Here is a 13,489-nt window from a genome sequence, read left to right as displayed (position 1 = left end):
TTAAAGGGACATTTCAAAACTCCTTGTAACTCCTTGTGTGTCTTTGGTTTGCAGGTTGGATCCCTGAGATCTGCTGCCGCTCCTCCTCTCCTGTGTTGTCTCATCACATCAATATGGCCAGCGGGGACGACGATGACCCAATTATAGAGGAGGTACGTCCATAAACCTAATTTAACAAGTCATACACGGTGGATCCATCCTGATGTTGATGAAGTGCATTATACTTTTAACAGTCTGTACCGTACACCTCCATTAATTCAATTCAACTTTATTTATGTGGCGCCAAATCACAACAGAGGTTATTTCACGGCAAGACGTTACAATATTATACAGAGAAATTCAACAATTCCCACATAAAGCCAGGAGGTAAAAAAAAACAACTCCTCTTTATGGGAGAAAAAAACCTCCCAACAAAAGGAAGGAAAAACTCCCTCTTAACAGGAAGAAACCTCCCGACAGAACCGGGCTCAGAGGTGGGCGGGTGAGAGGAGAGCAGAGAGAGAAAAGGACAGCATAGAGATACAAGAGAAGAACTGTTGGTTGGAGACGACGATCGCAGGGCCGAGACATGCAGCTCCATGACGGGACATCTGCAGAAGAAAGAAGAGAAACTACGCGAGCGAAGGAACTGAATGGAGAGACAACAGACGATAAGAAAATTATTATCCTAAAACACACACGGTGTGCTTTCATCACACATTTTGACCCAGAAATACTCACTACCTCACCGTTGGATGAAAGTAGTCCAAAGTAATGCAACATTTAAGGCTGTTAGGGTGCCCACTGTCAGGTTTTTAAGGTTTTCCATCCTGTGCTCGAAGGGCAAAAAGTGCCTCCAAGACTATGAATAATTAATTATTTTTACAGGTGTAGGCCAGTATCCTAATCCTGCATTATGCCCTCATTTTATTTGCATTCATTTCATTTCCGTCAGTGCTGTCGTTTACATATGTACGTAACTCTTGTTACAATATCGAAATTATTGACAGCTTTGTCCTTTAAATTTGTTTTTGTGTGTTAGTTTTGGCAGAAAACCAGTAGAGCTTCTCATATAGGAAAAAAAAATCAATTATATAAAAGCATTCAACATCTTTAATATTCCTGGGTTTGTGGTATCTATGTAATAAACCACGTAGTAACATGTTATCTACTAATATAAAGGACTTTTTGACAGTTTTATTCTTCAGCTCAGGTTATCTCCAGTTAATTATGTAAGAGCTTTCTTTTTTTTCATTGTTGTGCTAAAAATATGATAAAAAGAATCTGAGATTTAACATTTATAATTGTGCAATAACTTTGAAGAAAAGGCTGCTCGAATGAGAAGATCTTCTGGTTCTTCACGCCCGTTTTTGTAATCGGAGAATTACTTTGATCGATGTTTCTGCTTGTTTTTTTTTTGTTTTTTTTTAGATTGATGTGTACCTCGCCAAAAGCCTGGCAGACAAGCTGTATCTTTTCCAGGTGAGCTTTTCCGTTGTGGAACCCGCGTGCTGATGAGTACGACTGCGTCTCTGAGCAGTTTCTTTAAATCGTCTGTCGTGGAATTGGCGTTTTAATGTGTCACTCAATAATCGCCTTAATTGTTTTTTTGTTTTCTCTCTCTCTGATGCAGTACCCCGTCCGACCAGCCACTATGACCTACGATGACGTGAACCACTTAGCGGCAAAGATCAAACCCAAGCAGCAAAGGGTAAACAGGCTCCTTTTGATCTTTTATCCGTGTTCATTTCAGCTCCTGGTGTTGATCTAGTTTTAGACTTTCGATTAAAAATGCGTTTCGGTCGATTTTTAGCCACGCGGTTTCTGTTAGTTAGACATTTTAGTTTTAGCACTTTTAATTTTCACGCCTTCTAAGCAGTTTGAGGCTGCAGCTGTTGCCATCTTTGTGTGTGGTTACCGTGGTTACAGGTATTAAAGGAAAACTTGTATTAATTGGGAGCTGCCGTGTGAGATTCAACAGATGCTTCTGGTCACTGAATGCGACTTGTTATTTGTGTATCTGCCTTTCTTTTCTTGAAGATTTTTATGTTTTTTTTTTTTTTTTTGGTCATGAAAAAGAGGTTGTTTGTTGAATTTTCTCTGTCAACGCTGCTGCTGATGAAGTGAACTCTGGTGTTTTATTAGTTTAAAAAGTGTTTGTCGCTCGTTCCACAGGTGGAGCTGGAAATGGCCATGGACACAATGAGTCCAAACTACTGTCGCAGCAAGGGCGAGCAAATCGCTCTGAACGTGGACGGCACGGCTTACGACGAAACCAACACCTACTCAACGTACGTCTGTCGCCTCGATTCGTTTGTTTTTACTTGATGACGAAGCTGCACAATTAAACAGTGAGGTCACTGGTTTGAGTGTACTTTTGTTTGCTTTTCGTTCTCCAGAAAAATTATGGACAAACAGACGTTCTCCTCCATCCAGGCCACCACCAACACCTCCAGATACGCGGCGGCTGTGTTTCGTAAAGGTCTGACCTGATTATCCGCTGTAGCTCCACACTCGGGTTTTGGTTTGTCTGACCTGTTAACGTAAACACTCAAAAGGTCACTTGTGTGTTCAGAGTCCCTGATTTGATCTTTTAGTGTCACTTAACTGGGTGTTTTAACGTGGACGACCTGATATGTCGATAAGAGCGACGTCACGACAAACGAACATGAATCCACAACCAGATGCTGATTCATGGCCCGTGATTGTTTGATTACTGATGTAAACAGGCGAGCTTCACGTCACACCTCTGACGGGAATCCTTCAGATGAGGCCCAGCTTCTCCTACCTGGATAGGGCTGACAACAAAACCAGAGAGAGGGAGGCCGCCAATGAAGGTGCGTCTGCTTCTCCTGCTTTTTAAAATTTCATTATGCCAACATCCAACCTCAGGATCTAAGAGATGCCTTTTTTGTTCTTTTTTTAAACTACATTGATTGGTTAATTAATTAATTGGTAGAACATTTATTTTGATGATTGATTTAAGAAATTCTTTAAGCAAAAGGGCCAAAATTTTTTGTTTCCAGGTTCTTGAATGTGAGAATTTGCTGCTTTTGTCTGTTGTGTGTCGTCATAAACTGAATGTTTTGGGGATTTTGAATGTTCTTCAGATAACTAATGAAAGTTTTATACGTGTATACGTTGTCTGAAATTAAAATAATTTCAATGCACTGATGTCCAAAAATCCAGTATCTGTCATTATTAGAAAGTCATCTTCAAGACTGGAGACATTTAAAAAAAAAAAAGAAAATTCTGGCATTTTAGTACTAAAACAAAGAATTGAATAATCAAGAAAATAATTGGTGGACTTGGCATTAATGTTTGGACACTTTTAATTTTTTTATTCTCTCTTTTATTGTGTGTATTTAAAATGAATGCAGTACAATCATGTTTGATGACTGTTAAATGACCCAAGTTTCATGCCTGCAGGCGGAGACTCCTCCCAGGATGAAGCCGAGGAGGAGGTCAAGGCCATTACGGTAAAGACCTGCGTACACACACACACACACACACACAAACAAGCTCATACTCACGCTGGTTTTATGTACCCATGCTAACCCATCACATCTCAAACTTCCTCTACACGTGTTCCCCTCCAGGTGAGGTTTGCTCGCCCCGAGTCGGAGCAAGCCCGGCAGAGGAGGATTCAGTCGTACGAGTTCCTCCAGAAGAAGCAGGCGGAGGAGCCCTGGGTCCACCTGCAGTACCACGGTGTCAAGGTAGAGGGAGCACTCCTCACCATGTCCACCGCTGAATATGTCTGGTTTAGTGGCAGATATGTCGTCGCGTGCTGGTTCAACACTGGTGTCATGAAACGTTTTGTGTTTGTCCTGTTTAATAATTTCAGGACGGGCACTCGGAGCATGAAAGACAGTATCTGTACTGCCAGTCAGCGGACGCCTCGGAGAACACCGAACTGGTCAAAACTCCAAAGTAAGTAGCAACAAAAATCATTTTTACTAAATGAGCTGGACTGGAAGTGTAGATCGTTTCTCAGTTAGAGTCTCTACTGCTTATTTCAGTTTTGATAACTGTGTTTACCCTGGTTCTTCATAGCCGTTCACTTTAAATGATCAATCAGACATTTAGCTGCAGCATGAAATCACAGAGCCTTCCTCATGTGGATCAGATGAAGGTTTGATGACTCCTTGAGTTGTCATTGTTGGAGATGTTTGTGAGAATTTTGTCACAATTATTGCGTAATCGCCTGATCAGCATTATTTTGTCTATTATTGTTTGTTTAGCATTATTTTAAACGCACCTTGTTTTATTAAATTGTGATTGGGCTTGTACTACAATATAATGTTAATTGCTATTTCCTTGTATTATAAATATTTGTCAATGAAAATTTTAAACAATGTGTTAGCCCTACTTTGTGCCACGATGGCTCGTACTGATGCAGTTTTGGAGTTCTTGTTCTCCCTCTCCTTATTTAACTCCTGATTCTTGTCTGCTGACGGGTTCGCCTCAACTCACTGACTTGTTTCTCTGGTTTCTCTCAGGGAGTATTTGGCGATGCTGATGCCTCCTCTTGCACAGGAGAAAGTGTAAGCGTACCTCACTCTTCTAGGCAAATGTTCTGGGATCTAAAGAGTGAAAACTGATGATCCCTGAGATGCATCTTTAACACGACTCTCTCTGTCTCTGTCTCTATCTGTGTTAGTGTGAAGCCTGTCGGCCCCAGTAATGTTCTCTCCATGGCTCAGCTCCGCACTCTGCCACTGGGAGAGCAAGTCAAGACCCTGATGAAGAACGGTAGGCCAAACGCAGTTAAAGACAATGCTCACATGTCTGTCAGATTGAAGTTTTGCAACATGTGGTTTTATAAATGCGAATCATTTTTGTCACACGTGTTCATTTTCTGCCGATTTAAACTGAATCCAGGCGAGTCCACATTTCACGTGCAGTTTTTTTTTTTGAAGCAGATGAGGGCGCCAGGTCATTAGAAACAATGTCGTGTGTTTAAAAACATCATCTTCCTCAGCTGCAGGGTGAATGGATAGATTCAAATGGCGGTTTATTTTTAGTTCGATATTTCTGTCTTAGTTTAGGCTTGTCTTTGTGAAAGCTTTTCTTTTCCCTGCGATGTCTTTACTGCATCTCTTTTATGAACTGCTGCCAATTTACATCACATAACTGCTCTTCTCTTCGATGGAAATGTGCCATGTCTCCTTCACCATGTCCCTCTTCTTCAGTCAAAGTGATGCCGTTCGCTAACCTCATGGGTCTCCTCGCCTCGGGCACCGACTCGACCGCGGTGCTGCGCTGCATCCAGCAGGTGGCACTGTTGGTTCAGGGGAACTGGGTCGTCAAGAGGTGAGACCAAACATCTATTTGTGGACAGAATCCATTCACCTGTGCACTGAAATGAAATATATGATGAGTGTAAGCAATCCTTCAGTGCAGACTAGTTTAAAATGTGGGTAAAAGTTTTTCACATGTCAAAGTTTAAAATAAACCACAACGCGAAGAAGACTGGGTCAGATTAATTTGATGTTTTTAATGTTTAATCCACCTGACTGACAAATGACTGTTGCTGATGCATGTTTTTGTTTTTCCACAGTGACGTTCTGTATCCTAAAAACACCTGCAGTCCTCACAGCGGTGTTCCCGCTGAAGTGCTCTGTCGTGGCAGAGACTTTGTGGTGAGCTGATGCCCAAGTTTTTTCTAAGCACCATAATCAAACCAGTGACTGTGTGTTATTATGTGTTCAAGAAGGTTTTAAAGTCTTAGTGAATCAGCTGGTTTTTTTTTCTTTTTTAATCATAGATGTGGAGGTTCACTTCGGAGCGCTGTGTGATGAGAAAGGAAGTTACATCCATTATTAAAGTAAGTAAAGTTTTTTTTTTTTTTTTTAGTGAGTAAAGTTCATTTGTATCGCACCTTTTTAAAAGGGCTTCACATCAATAAAATAGCACGGAGAAGCTACGTAGACAGGCTAACCAAAAGCCTGTATGAATACAAACTGTCTCTTAAAAATGCCGCAGTTCTGTTCCTGAACATTCATGAGCGCATAATTATTTATGCCACACAGTCTCAGGATGTGTGCTACCTTAGAGGCTCACTGCATTTCATATTAGTCCCTCGGGGGTGTGTGTGTGTGTGTGTGTGTGTGTGTGTGTGTGTGTGTGTGTGTGTGTGTGTGTGTGTGTGTGTGTGTGTGTGTGTGTGTGTTACATACACAGCCTGCAGTCGGATGTCGGCGCGGCGATATTCTCCCCTTGATAATATTACCTGTTGTGAGATGCTCAGAGCCACCAGAGCCCGTCACGGCTGCTTCATCGGAGCAGGAGAGTCTGTGAACACTTTGCTCGTGACACCTCGGGGCTGCACTCGTTTCGTTCATCCAGGTAAACGGAACTAACTGCTTCTGCCTCCTTCCTCCGTCAGCTTCCCCCGGAGGACGTGAAGGAGTTCCTGGAGCATGTGGCAGCTCCTCGCGTCAACCGGGGCTGGCAGTTCCTGCTGCCTACCGATGTGGAGTTCATTAAGAAACACCCAGATGTTGCCCACCGGCAGCACATGTTGTGGCTCGGCATCCAGAGCAAGTAGGTTACACGAGAGAGAGAGAGAGAGAGAGAGTACGGCGGCTATTAAAGTGCATTTAAATGTGTTGAAAATGACCTTACTGGTTTGCCTTTCCCTTGAAGGTTGGAAAAGGTGTTCAATTTCTCTAAAGAAGACTTTGTGCCAAAGAATTCCTCTCAACCTGGTGGGTACTGCGTTACGGTTATCAAGTGAAATGCTCCGCACGGACGGCTCCTAATTGTGCTGACATTTGTGCATTGTTGTCCAGAGCCCGTTCACGTCAGCGGGGAGCAGCGCCTGAAGAAGGCTCACGATCAAGCACACGAAAAACAGTCGTCCCTACAGAAGGAGCTGGACGTCCGACGTGCAGGAAGCAGCGTCCACATCAAAAGCGAAAGGGAAGACGAGCCAATGGACACCTCCTCCTCCTCTTCCTCCTCCATCATCCCCAACGGGTCGGTCAACGGTTACCCGAGCGCCACGTCCCCCAGCTTCGATCACACTAACGGTAACGGAGGGAGTCCCGCCAACACGCCGTCCCCCGAGCTGCAGGACTTTGTGATAAAGACTTTCAGGAAGCACTTTGTGCTGACGCTGAACGAGCTGAAGAGGCTCTTTAACCTCCACCTAGCTTCCATGCCGGCGGGACGGAACGTCCTCCACTCCATCTCGGACCACATGCTGCAGGACGCCGTGCTGCTCAACCAGTGCAAACAGATCGTGGTGCCTGTGAGTATTCAGGCAGGGAGACAGTCCTCTCTGGTCAGAAGGTTGTGGAGGTAAAAGCTCCTCTTTTCCTTCCTTCCTTCCTTCCTTCCTTCCTTCCTTGTTCTGAGTCAGTCCGTCCTGTTTGTGTTGTTTATTCAGCACCATTTGAGTCGCACACATACACCAGCAGTGTGATGAAACGTTGCATGTTGTTGCATCAGTGTGGGAGAGTCAATACTGTTGCTATAAATGTAAAATGTGAACCTGGAAATTCAGCTTGAAGGACTTTGTGGCACCAAAACGGTGCACTGCAGTTTATTTTGCTCTGAGGCAGGAAGGAACCGTTTCTGCATCTTAACAGTTGCTCAGTAAACAGGCCCGTTTACATCATGCTTCAAGGTGTGTGTGTGGTAAGATATGTGCACTTGGTAGAGCTGGAAGAGAAAATACTCAGGCAGAGCTGTTGAAACATTTGCAAGCAGTTGAGTAAAGAATTTGTTAAGAGCTGAAAGGATTTTGCTGCAGTCGTTTACCGAAAATGTTGTCAAGTCAATGACGAGACGGATGAAGAAGCTCAAACAGCAGGATGTAGAAATGTCGACCGAAGCGACGACAGTTCTCACGCGGCAGACATCGCACAGATTATGCAAAGCAACAGGAAGAAGCAACCCACAGCACGGTGACCACATCCAGTGTCGGGTCCTATACATGAAGTGCAGAGCAGCAGAACATGAAGAGCACCACTTAACTGAATAGTAATTAAAGTAATCGTTGGCTGATGTGCTAATGGCGTTCATTGATCAGTTCAGCTGCAGACTGAGGCCCGGACACGCTGCCGGTGTGACGAACGTGGAACGACGTGATTTTCACGTCCAGAGGTTTTAGCTTCCGCGCAGCCTGCGTGAGACGAGCACACGTCCCCGCAGATATACACCAGACACGCCGCTTTTTGGTTACAACTGGTCAGTTGTCACTGATGGCCGTTATCAGAATAAAATTCAGTGTAGAGCTATAAGCCCGGCGGTATCGGGGAGGTAGCCGACAGGGCCGCCGTCCCAGCCATGATACCTTCATAGAGAAAGTGGAGCTTCCTTTTGTGTCACGGTGGTTGCAGTTGATGTCGTCCTGTTGCTGCTTTGAAATACATCGTTGTAAAACTTCTGCAGCTCCCGAGGCGGGCTGGTCGTGTTATTTCACCGAGCTCAGTTTGAATCTTTCGCGGTGAGCTCGCAAGGCCTCGGTGCTCCTCCGATTCACCTGCAGTGCTCCGATCGCGCTCCCTTTTTCTTGGATTAAGAGCCGCTGCTGCTCCTCTGCTCTCCGTCGAGTTAAAAACAGCCTCTGGGTGCTGGATAATGGGATTTCTCACTGGCTGCTTGACCTCGGGTATCACTTTTCTCGTTCAGAATAACGACACTAACGGTCGTTTTGCTTGCGAGCGCTTTGTTGCTCGGGAAGGAGTCGGTGCAGCGAAGCAATGCAAACCTGGTTCTCGGGTTCCACTCGTGTTGCGGGCGCCACCTGATACCTGTGTGCGTTGGCTCTGTGTTTGGGTGCTTAATATAGACCGATGCAGCCTGTTGGGAGTCCACGTTATTACAGCGGCCGCGTTGTTCTCAAAGGGATTGCCGTGGTCCGTCGCATCCCGTTGTTTCATTAAGCCGCCAGTTCTCAGACCAGCTCTGCCCCGGGACCGGGCCTTATCTTATCTGCATCCTCAACGACGGTAGAGGATTGTGAACGCGGGGGGAGGGGGGGTGGGGGGCATGGCTGCACGGCATCTTTCTTATGCAACAGATTATTAGCCTCAAAGCAAAGCTCATTACTGCTCTGCGAGGGGTTAAGCCGGGAGGTTGTTTTCAAACGCGGGCAGATCTGGAATCAGCTGACTCGCAGACTCCACGTCACCGTAAACATTTATCATTCGATGTCTGGCAGTTCATAGATCAGTGTCGAGTCGGCGGGCTGTGTCTGGAGAGATAATCCTGATTTGAGATGCTCCGGGTCGGACCTTCTGGACACCGCTCTGCCCGGACGGTTCTTGTCTTAACTTTGCATTTGGGCAAAAGATCAAATTAAAAGGCAGAACCGACGTCCGAGAGAAAAGAAAGACCGTCTGACGTCACTGTAATTTATCAACTGTTGCATGAAATGGCATCTCCATCAAGGCTTTTGATGAACATGCATGCTAAAAAGATACTTATACCAGACCTGGCTCTTCTCCCTGCTCAGACTCGGAGCAGGTTGAAGGATTTGAACCTGCGACCTCCGGGTCAAGTAACGCTTCTGTTTCCCCCCTCTACCTTTAGTTTCCTGCTCAGACCCCATTAGCCGCTGATGAGCAGAAGGTGTTTGGCTTGTGGGAGACCGGAGAGGACTTCGACAAGGTAAACACACCATATGAAGGCACGCAGAGCTAAAAACAACACCACAGACCTGAAGTCAGCCACCACCTCGCACGAACTTCAGAAAATACGCGCCGCTTGTTGTGATTGGTTAGATGCATAACTGCAACACGGAAACGTAGGACGGCCACACGGTTCTGTTTCTTTGTCACAACTAAAGTTAAAAGTGTGTTGTAGTGGTTTTTTTTTTTCTTCCTCTTTTGTAAAATTTCAGACTGAAGGCAACGATGGTTAAATATCTGCACGCAACTTCCTTTGTTCAGTTTCCCCAACTTAAAGATAACTTCATACAGTCTTTCCTTTTTTTTTTTTGTTGCTTACGTATTTAAAGGACAAGTACAACATTTAAAGAAATAACATTTCTGGTAAACAATAGATCGATCTGTTGAAAAACGTATCTGTACTCCTCGTGGATTGCTGTCGATAATTGAGTCATTACTGCTTTTACATCTGTACGTTAAATATGAGACGACCAGTTATCTTAGTTAAGCCGTAAGACCTAATGGAAATTTCCACAGAACTTCCTGGTTTGTCTACTGCTGTGTTGCAATGGTCTTCAGTACAGAAAAGAGCTGCTACTTCTTACAATGTAGACAAACAAAGAAGTTCTGTTAAGATTGTCATTAAAAGACTGGAAACGGTGAAAAAGTAACAAATTCCCCCCCCCACGAGCACTTTTAAAGTTCACTACATTATATTTATTATATTATATCCTGTTTAATCTGAACAAAAACAAGTTGTAGATTTATGGGTCGCTGCGTGCGAGACCCTCGGTCCGATGGAAGTTAGAAAAACGAAATGTTATGACAATAACTTCTGTTCTGTGAGGGAGAGGAAAGCGGTACAACACGCGTATTATGGGGTGTCACGCTAAACGTGTTGAGTCGACTGAAAGGCAACACTTTGTCTTTTTTGCACAAAGGAAGCAAACCTGCTACGTCATGAGCTTTTCAGAAGCTCGTTGGTAGATTCGGTTTCTGTTCTGAAACGAGCCGTTCCCCCTCATTTCTAGTGTTTGTGCTCCACTAACTTCACCTTGCACTATTATTCATCGCACCATAACGGGCGTGGACCTCGGGAGATAGTTTAGAAACTATTGGAGCGGCCTGCAACCAATTAGCATTGACCACCACATGCGATACGGTCGCCGACCGGTCCGCCCTTCGGCCTGGCTGAGCGAACCGAGCCAGGCTGACGCCAAGCTGACCAGCAGGAGGCACGAGCTTCCAATTCAACGAATGCTCAGCAGCGATTGTTTGATCGACTCGGCTTGTGTGTTTTCGCCTCACAGCACCGCCGGCTGCTGTACGAGCTGTTCACGAAGAACTACAGAGTCCGGAGGAACATCGTACAAGCCCGGCTGGCGCAGGAGTTCGGAGACGTGCCTAAAGCCGACGTCGACCGGCTGCTCAAGGTGAGACGGGCACGGGGACCCGAACGCCCGACCTTTTAACCAGCTGCTTCCCAATGACTTAACCTGTCGTCCGTTGTTCTCAGGAGTGCTGCAGCAGCCACGCGGGCATGTGGTACCTCAAGGGAACAATTCAGTCATGACCCCGGGAGCCTGCCCCCCTGCGGCCGCCGTCAGCCAATCAAATCCTCTGCCAGGTGTCCGGCGGGAGGGCAGTCGAGAGGTGAGAGCCACCAGTCCTCCGCAGCTGGCCCGGCTCTGTGAGCGGGCGATTGGAGGACAAGGATGTCAGCCGTCTGCTCCGATCAGAACAAGAAGCTTTTTCTCGTTTCAGCTGAAGCATATCGGACCTGAAGGTGAGCACCGAGGCAGCGGGAGGATAGAAACTCCCCACGTGCTGACAGCTGCAGAGACTGATGGTTTAAAAACAATGAAGAAATAGCAAGATATATATATAAATACGGTTTATCTGTAGATTTGTTTTGCATTTACGACCTCATGTTTGGACACTTTTACCAGATCAGGATGGTGTTTACTGAAAGCGAAAGAAAGAAAGCTTTCATTTTACTCCTGATTGTAAATGTTGTGGGGGGGAGAGACATGTTTTACTTTATGGACAGCGCAAACGTTTAAGGCCTTCTGGGTAGGAGATTTCATTTCTTTGTGCATCCATTAAATTGACACCTGTCTCAGATATCTGACTGAGTACATTATTTATTCTGGCCTTGATACACAAATGGAAACGGTGAGCTTTAAAGGATGGATCGCTTAAATTCAAAACGTGTGAAGTCACTTGAAGAACTTGCCAAACTCCGGGAATCGAGACGACAAAAGGGAAACGAAACCGGAAATATTATCGATCCGAAATCTCTTGATGTGTTTGGCGGTCGTGGACCTGAAGTCCGCTGCATCGAACGTGGATTTTTTTTTTCTTCCCTCCACGTTGCTGTTATTCAGTCAGATGTGTGCCGACTTATAAACCTACGAGGAGAAAAAAAAAAAAAAAAAAAAAGTGGTCGTTGAGGTTTGTGTTTCTTGGCTGAATGTAGAGTTATAAATTGGCTTTCCTTTTTCCGAGAGCGATTTTGAGTGACTGATTTTGACGAGAGCCAAATAAACATGCAATTTGGAATTAAAAATCTGTTGGGATTTAATCTCACACAAAACGCCGGACCCGTCATCTGGGTTGATGAGGTAGAGGTGGGGTGGGATGGGGTGTGTGTGTGTGTGTGTGTGTGTGTGGGGGGGGGGGGGGGGTTGTTGCTATGGATACGCTTTAGTATCGCCACATTGCTGCTATCTTGAGCCTCCATCTAAAGTGCCTCAGCCTCACGAGGCATTCAGGACAAAACTCCCACCCGTTCACAACAGGAACAACGATGCTTTGATTTTCACCGAAGTATTTTTAAGACGTTCAGATCTTCAGTTGTAGAAATGTGAGAAAGGTGTTCTGCACTTCAGGCAAAATTTGCAGTTTCCGACATCATCAAATAATGACAGTTGAATTTCTTTTTTCTTTTTTTTTTCCATTTGTTTTGTTATTTTGCTCAATAAACACTGTAACGTCAACTTGTCTGCAGTGCTCGTCTGTCATTATCACAGTGCCGACACGGAAAAGGAACCTCTCAATGTCGACGAAACCATGTGAGTAAGTAAACATGTTATTGTGGGACATTTTGCGTGGACGTCCCTGAATTAATGCTCGTAAATCTGCATAAATTGTGAAGACAAAGTCCTCTGTTGATGTTTGGTGCAAAACTAAAATACAGACATGAGAAAATAACGAGTGTAAATGCAGAGTTCAACCAAAAATCTCTTTAGATCGCTTTAAAACCAGAAAAGACTCATTTTAGAACTATATAAAGGGGTATCATCTTCAGAAAAACACCTTCATTCCTAAAGATTTGAATGGTTTAAAAAGATTTAGACAAGGGACAAAGTTCTTGTTTGCAATATTATGTTTTCTGTCAAGTTTTGTGCTTCTCTGACATACTTCACCGCTGCGTCAGGAACTTTGGCGTCGAAATTTTCTGCTGAAACTTAAAATTGTAATTAAACTTTGGATTTTTCTTTCCACAGCTGTGGAGATTTTATTTTTTATTTTTTCTTCTATTGTTAACCGGCTTTCATCAAAACTGAATTTTGTGAAATCCAAATGAAAAGTCCTGTTAAAATCACAACCTAAGACATTTTCTCGCAGTTACTGGCAATATTTTCACTGTAAACGTTATTTGTTTCAAACTATAATTAGTAACCTCTGTTTACTGCTCGGGGTTTTGAGACCGCTCGCTGCACATATTTACATGACCCATAATTTGTTGTCGTTTATATAATTTAAGACTCTTTGTTGCTACAACAATGTGATTTTGCCCGCGGGCCTCTGGGATGTTATATCTCTAATTTTAATTGTTAATGACGCTTTTATTTTTAGACCGACGCGCTGGATTTGTTTGCAGT

General features: G+C 44.5%; 1 protein-coding gene across 1 annotated transcript in view; it reads left to right on the top strand.

Moving 5' to 3' along the window:
• polr3e (polymerase (RNA) III (DNA directed) polypeptide E) overlaps positions 1-11,726 on the top strand; it is a 12,554-nt gene extending 828 nt beyond the window's left edge. Inside the window, exons 2-21 of the mRNA XM_069724310.1 lie at positions 55-152; positions 1,411-1,461; positions 1,613-1,690; positions 2,155-2,270; positions 2,379-2,461; positions 2,709-2,816; positions 3,409-3,458; positions 3,579-3,698; positions 3,827-3,912; positions 4,482-4,526; positions 4,643-4,734; positions 5,175-5,295; positions 5,543-5,624; positions 5,750-5,809; positions 6,371-6,528; positions 6,631-6,692; positions 6,777-7,237; positions 9,526-9,603; positions 10,913-11,035; positions 11,119-11,726. Of these exons, the coding sequence (XP_069580411.1) occupies positions 114-152; positions 1,411-1,461; positions 1,613-1,690; positions 2,155-2,270; positions 2,379-2,461; positions 2,709-2,816; positions 3,409-3,458; positions 3,579-3,698; positions 3,827-3,912; positions 4,482-4,526; positions 4,643-4,734; positions 5,175-5,295; positions 5,543-5,624; positions 5,750-5,809; positions 6,371-6,528; positions 6,631-6,692; positions 6,777-7,237; positions 9,526-9,603; positions 10,913-11,035; positions 11,119-11,175 (2,070 nt within the window). The 5' untranslated portion in view covers positions 55-113 and the 3' untranslated portion in view covers positions 11,176-11,726. The remainder of the gene's footprint in view (positions 1-54; positions 153-1,410; positions 1,462-1,612; positions 1,691-2,154; positions 2,271-2,378; positions 2,462-2,708; positions 2,817-3,408; positions 3,459-3,578; positions 3,699-3,826; positions 3,913-4,481; positions 4,527-4,642; positions 4,735-5,174; positions 5,296-5,542; positions 5,625-5,749; positions 5,810-6,370; positions 6,529-6,630; positions 6,693-6,776; positions 7,238-9,525; positions 9,604-10,912; positions 11,036-11,118) is intronic.
• Positions 11,727-13,489: the final 1,763 nt, after the last annotated feature.

The sequence above is a fragment of the Brachyistius frenatus genome, unplaced genomic scaffold (genome assembly GCF_029030835.1).
Source record: "Brachyistius frenatus isolate BFR_SWC_R1_liver_20210118 unplaced genomic scaffold, ASM2903083v1 Contig_370, whole genome shotgun sequence".
Classification (NCBI taxonomy): Eukaryota; Metazoa; Chordata; class Actinopteri; family Embiotocidae; genus Brachyistius; species Brachyistius frenatus.
The sequence above is the reverse complement of the archived record's forward strand: the minus strand, read 5'-3'. Positions and strand labels throughout refer to the sequence as shown.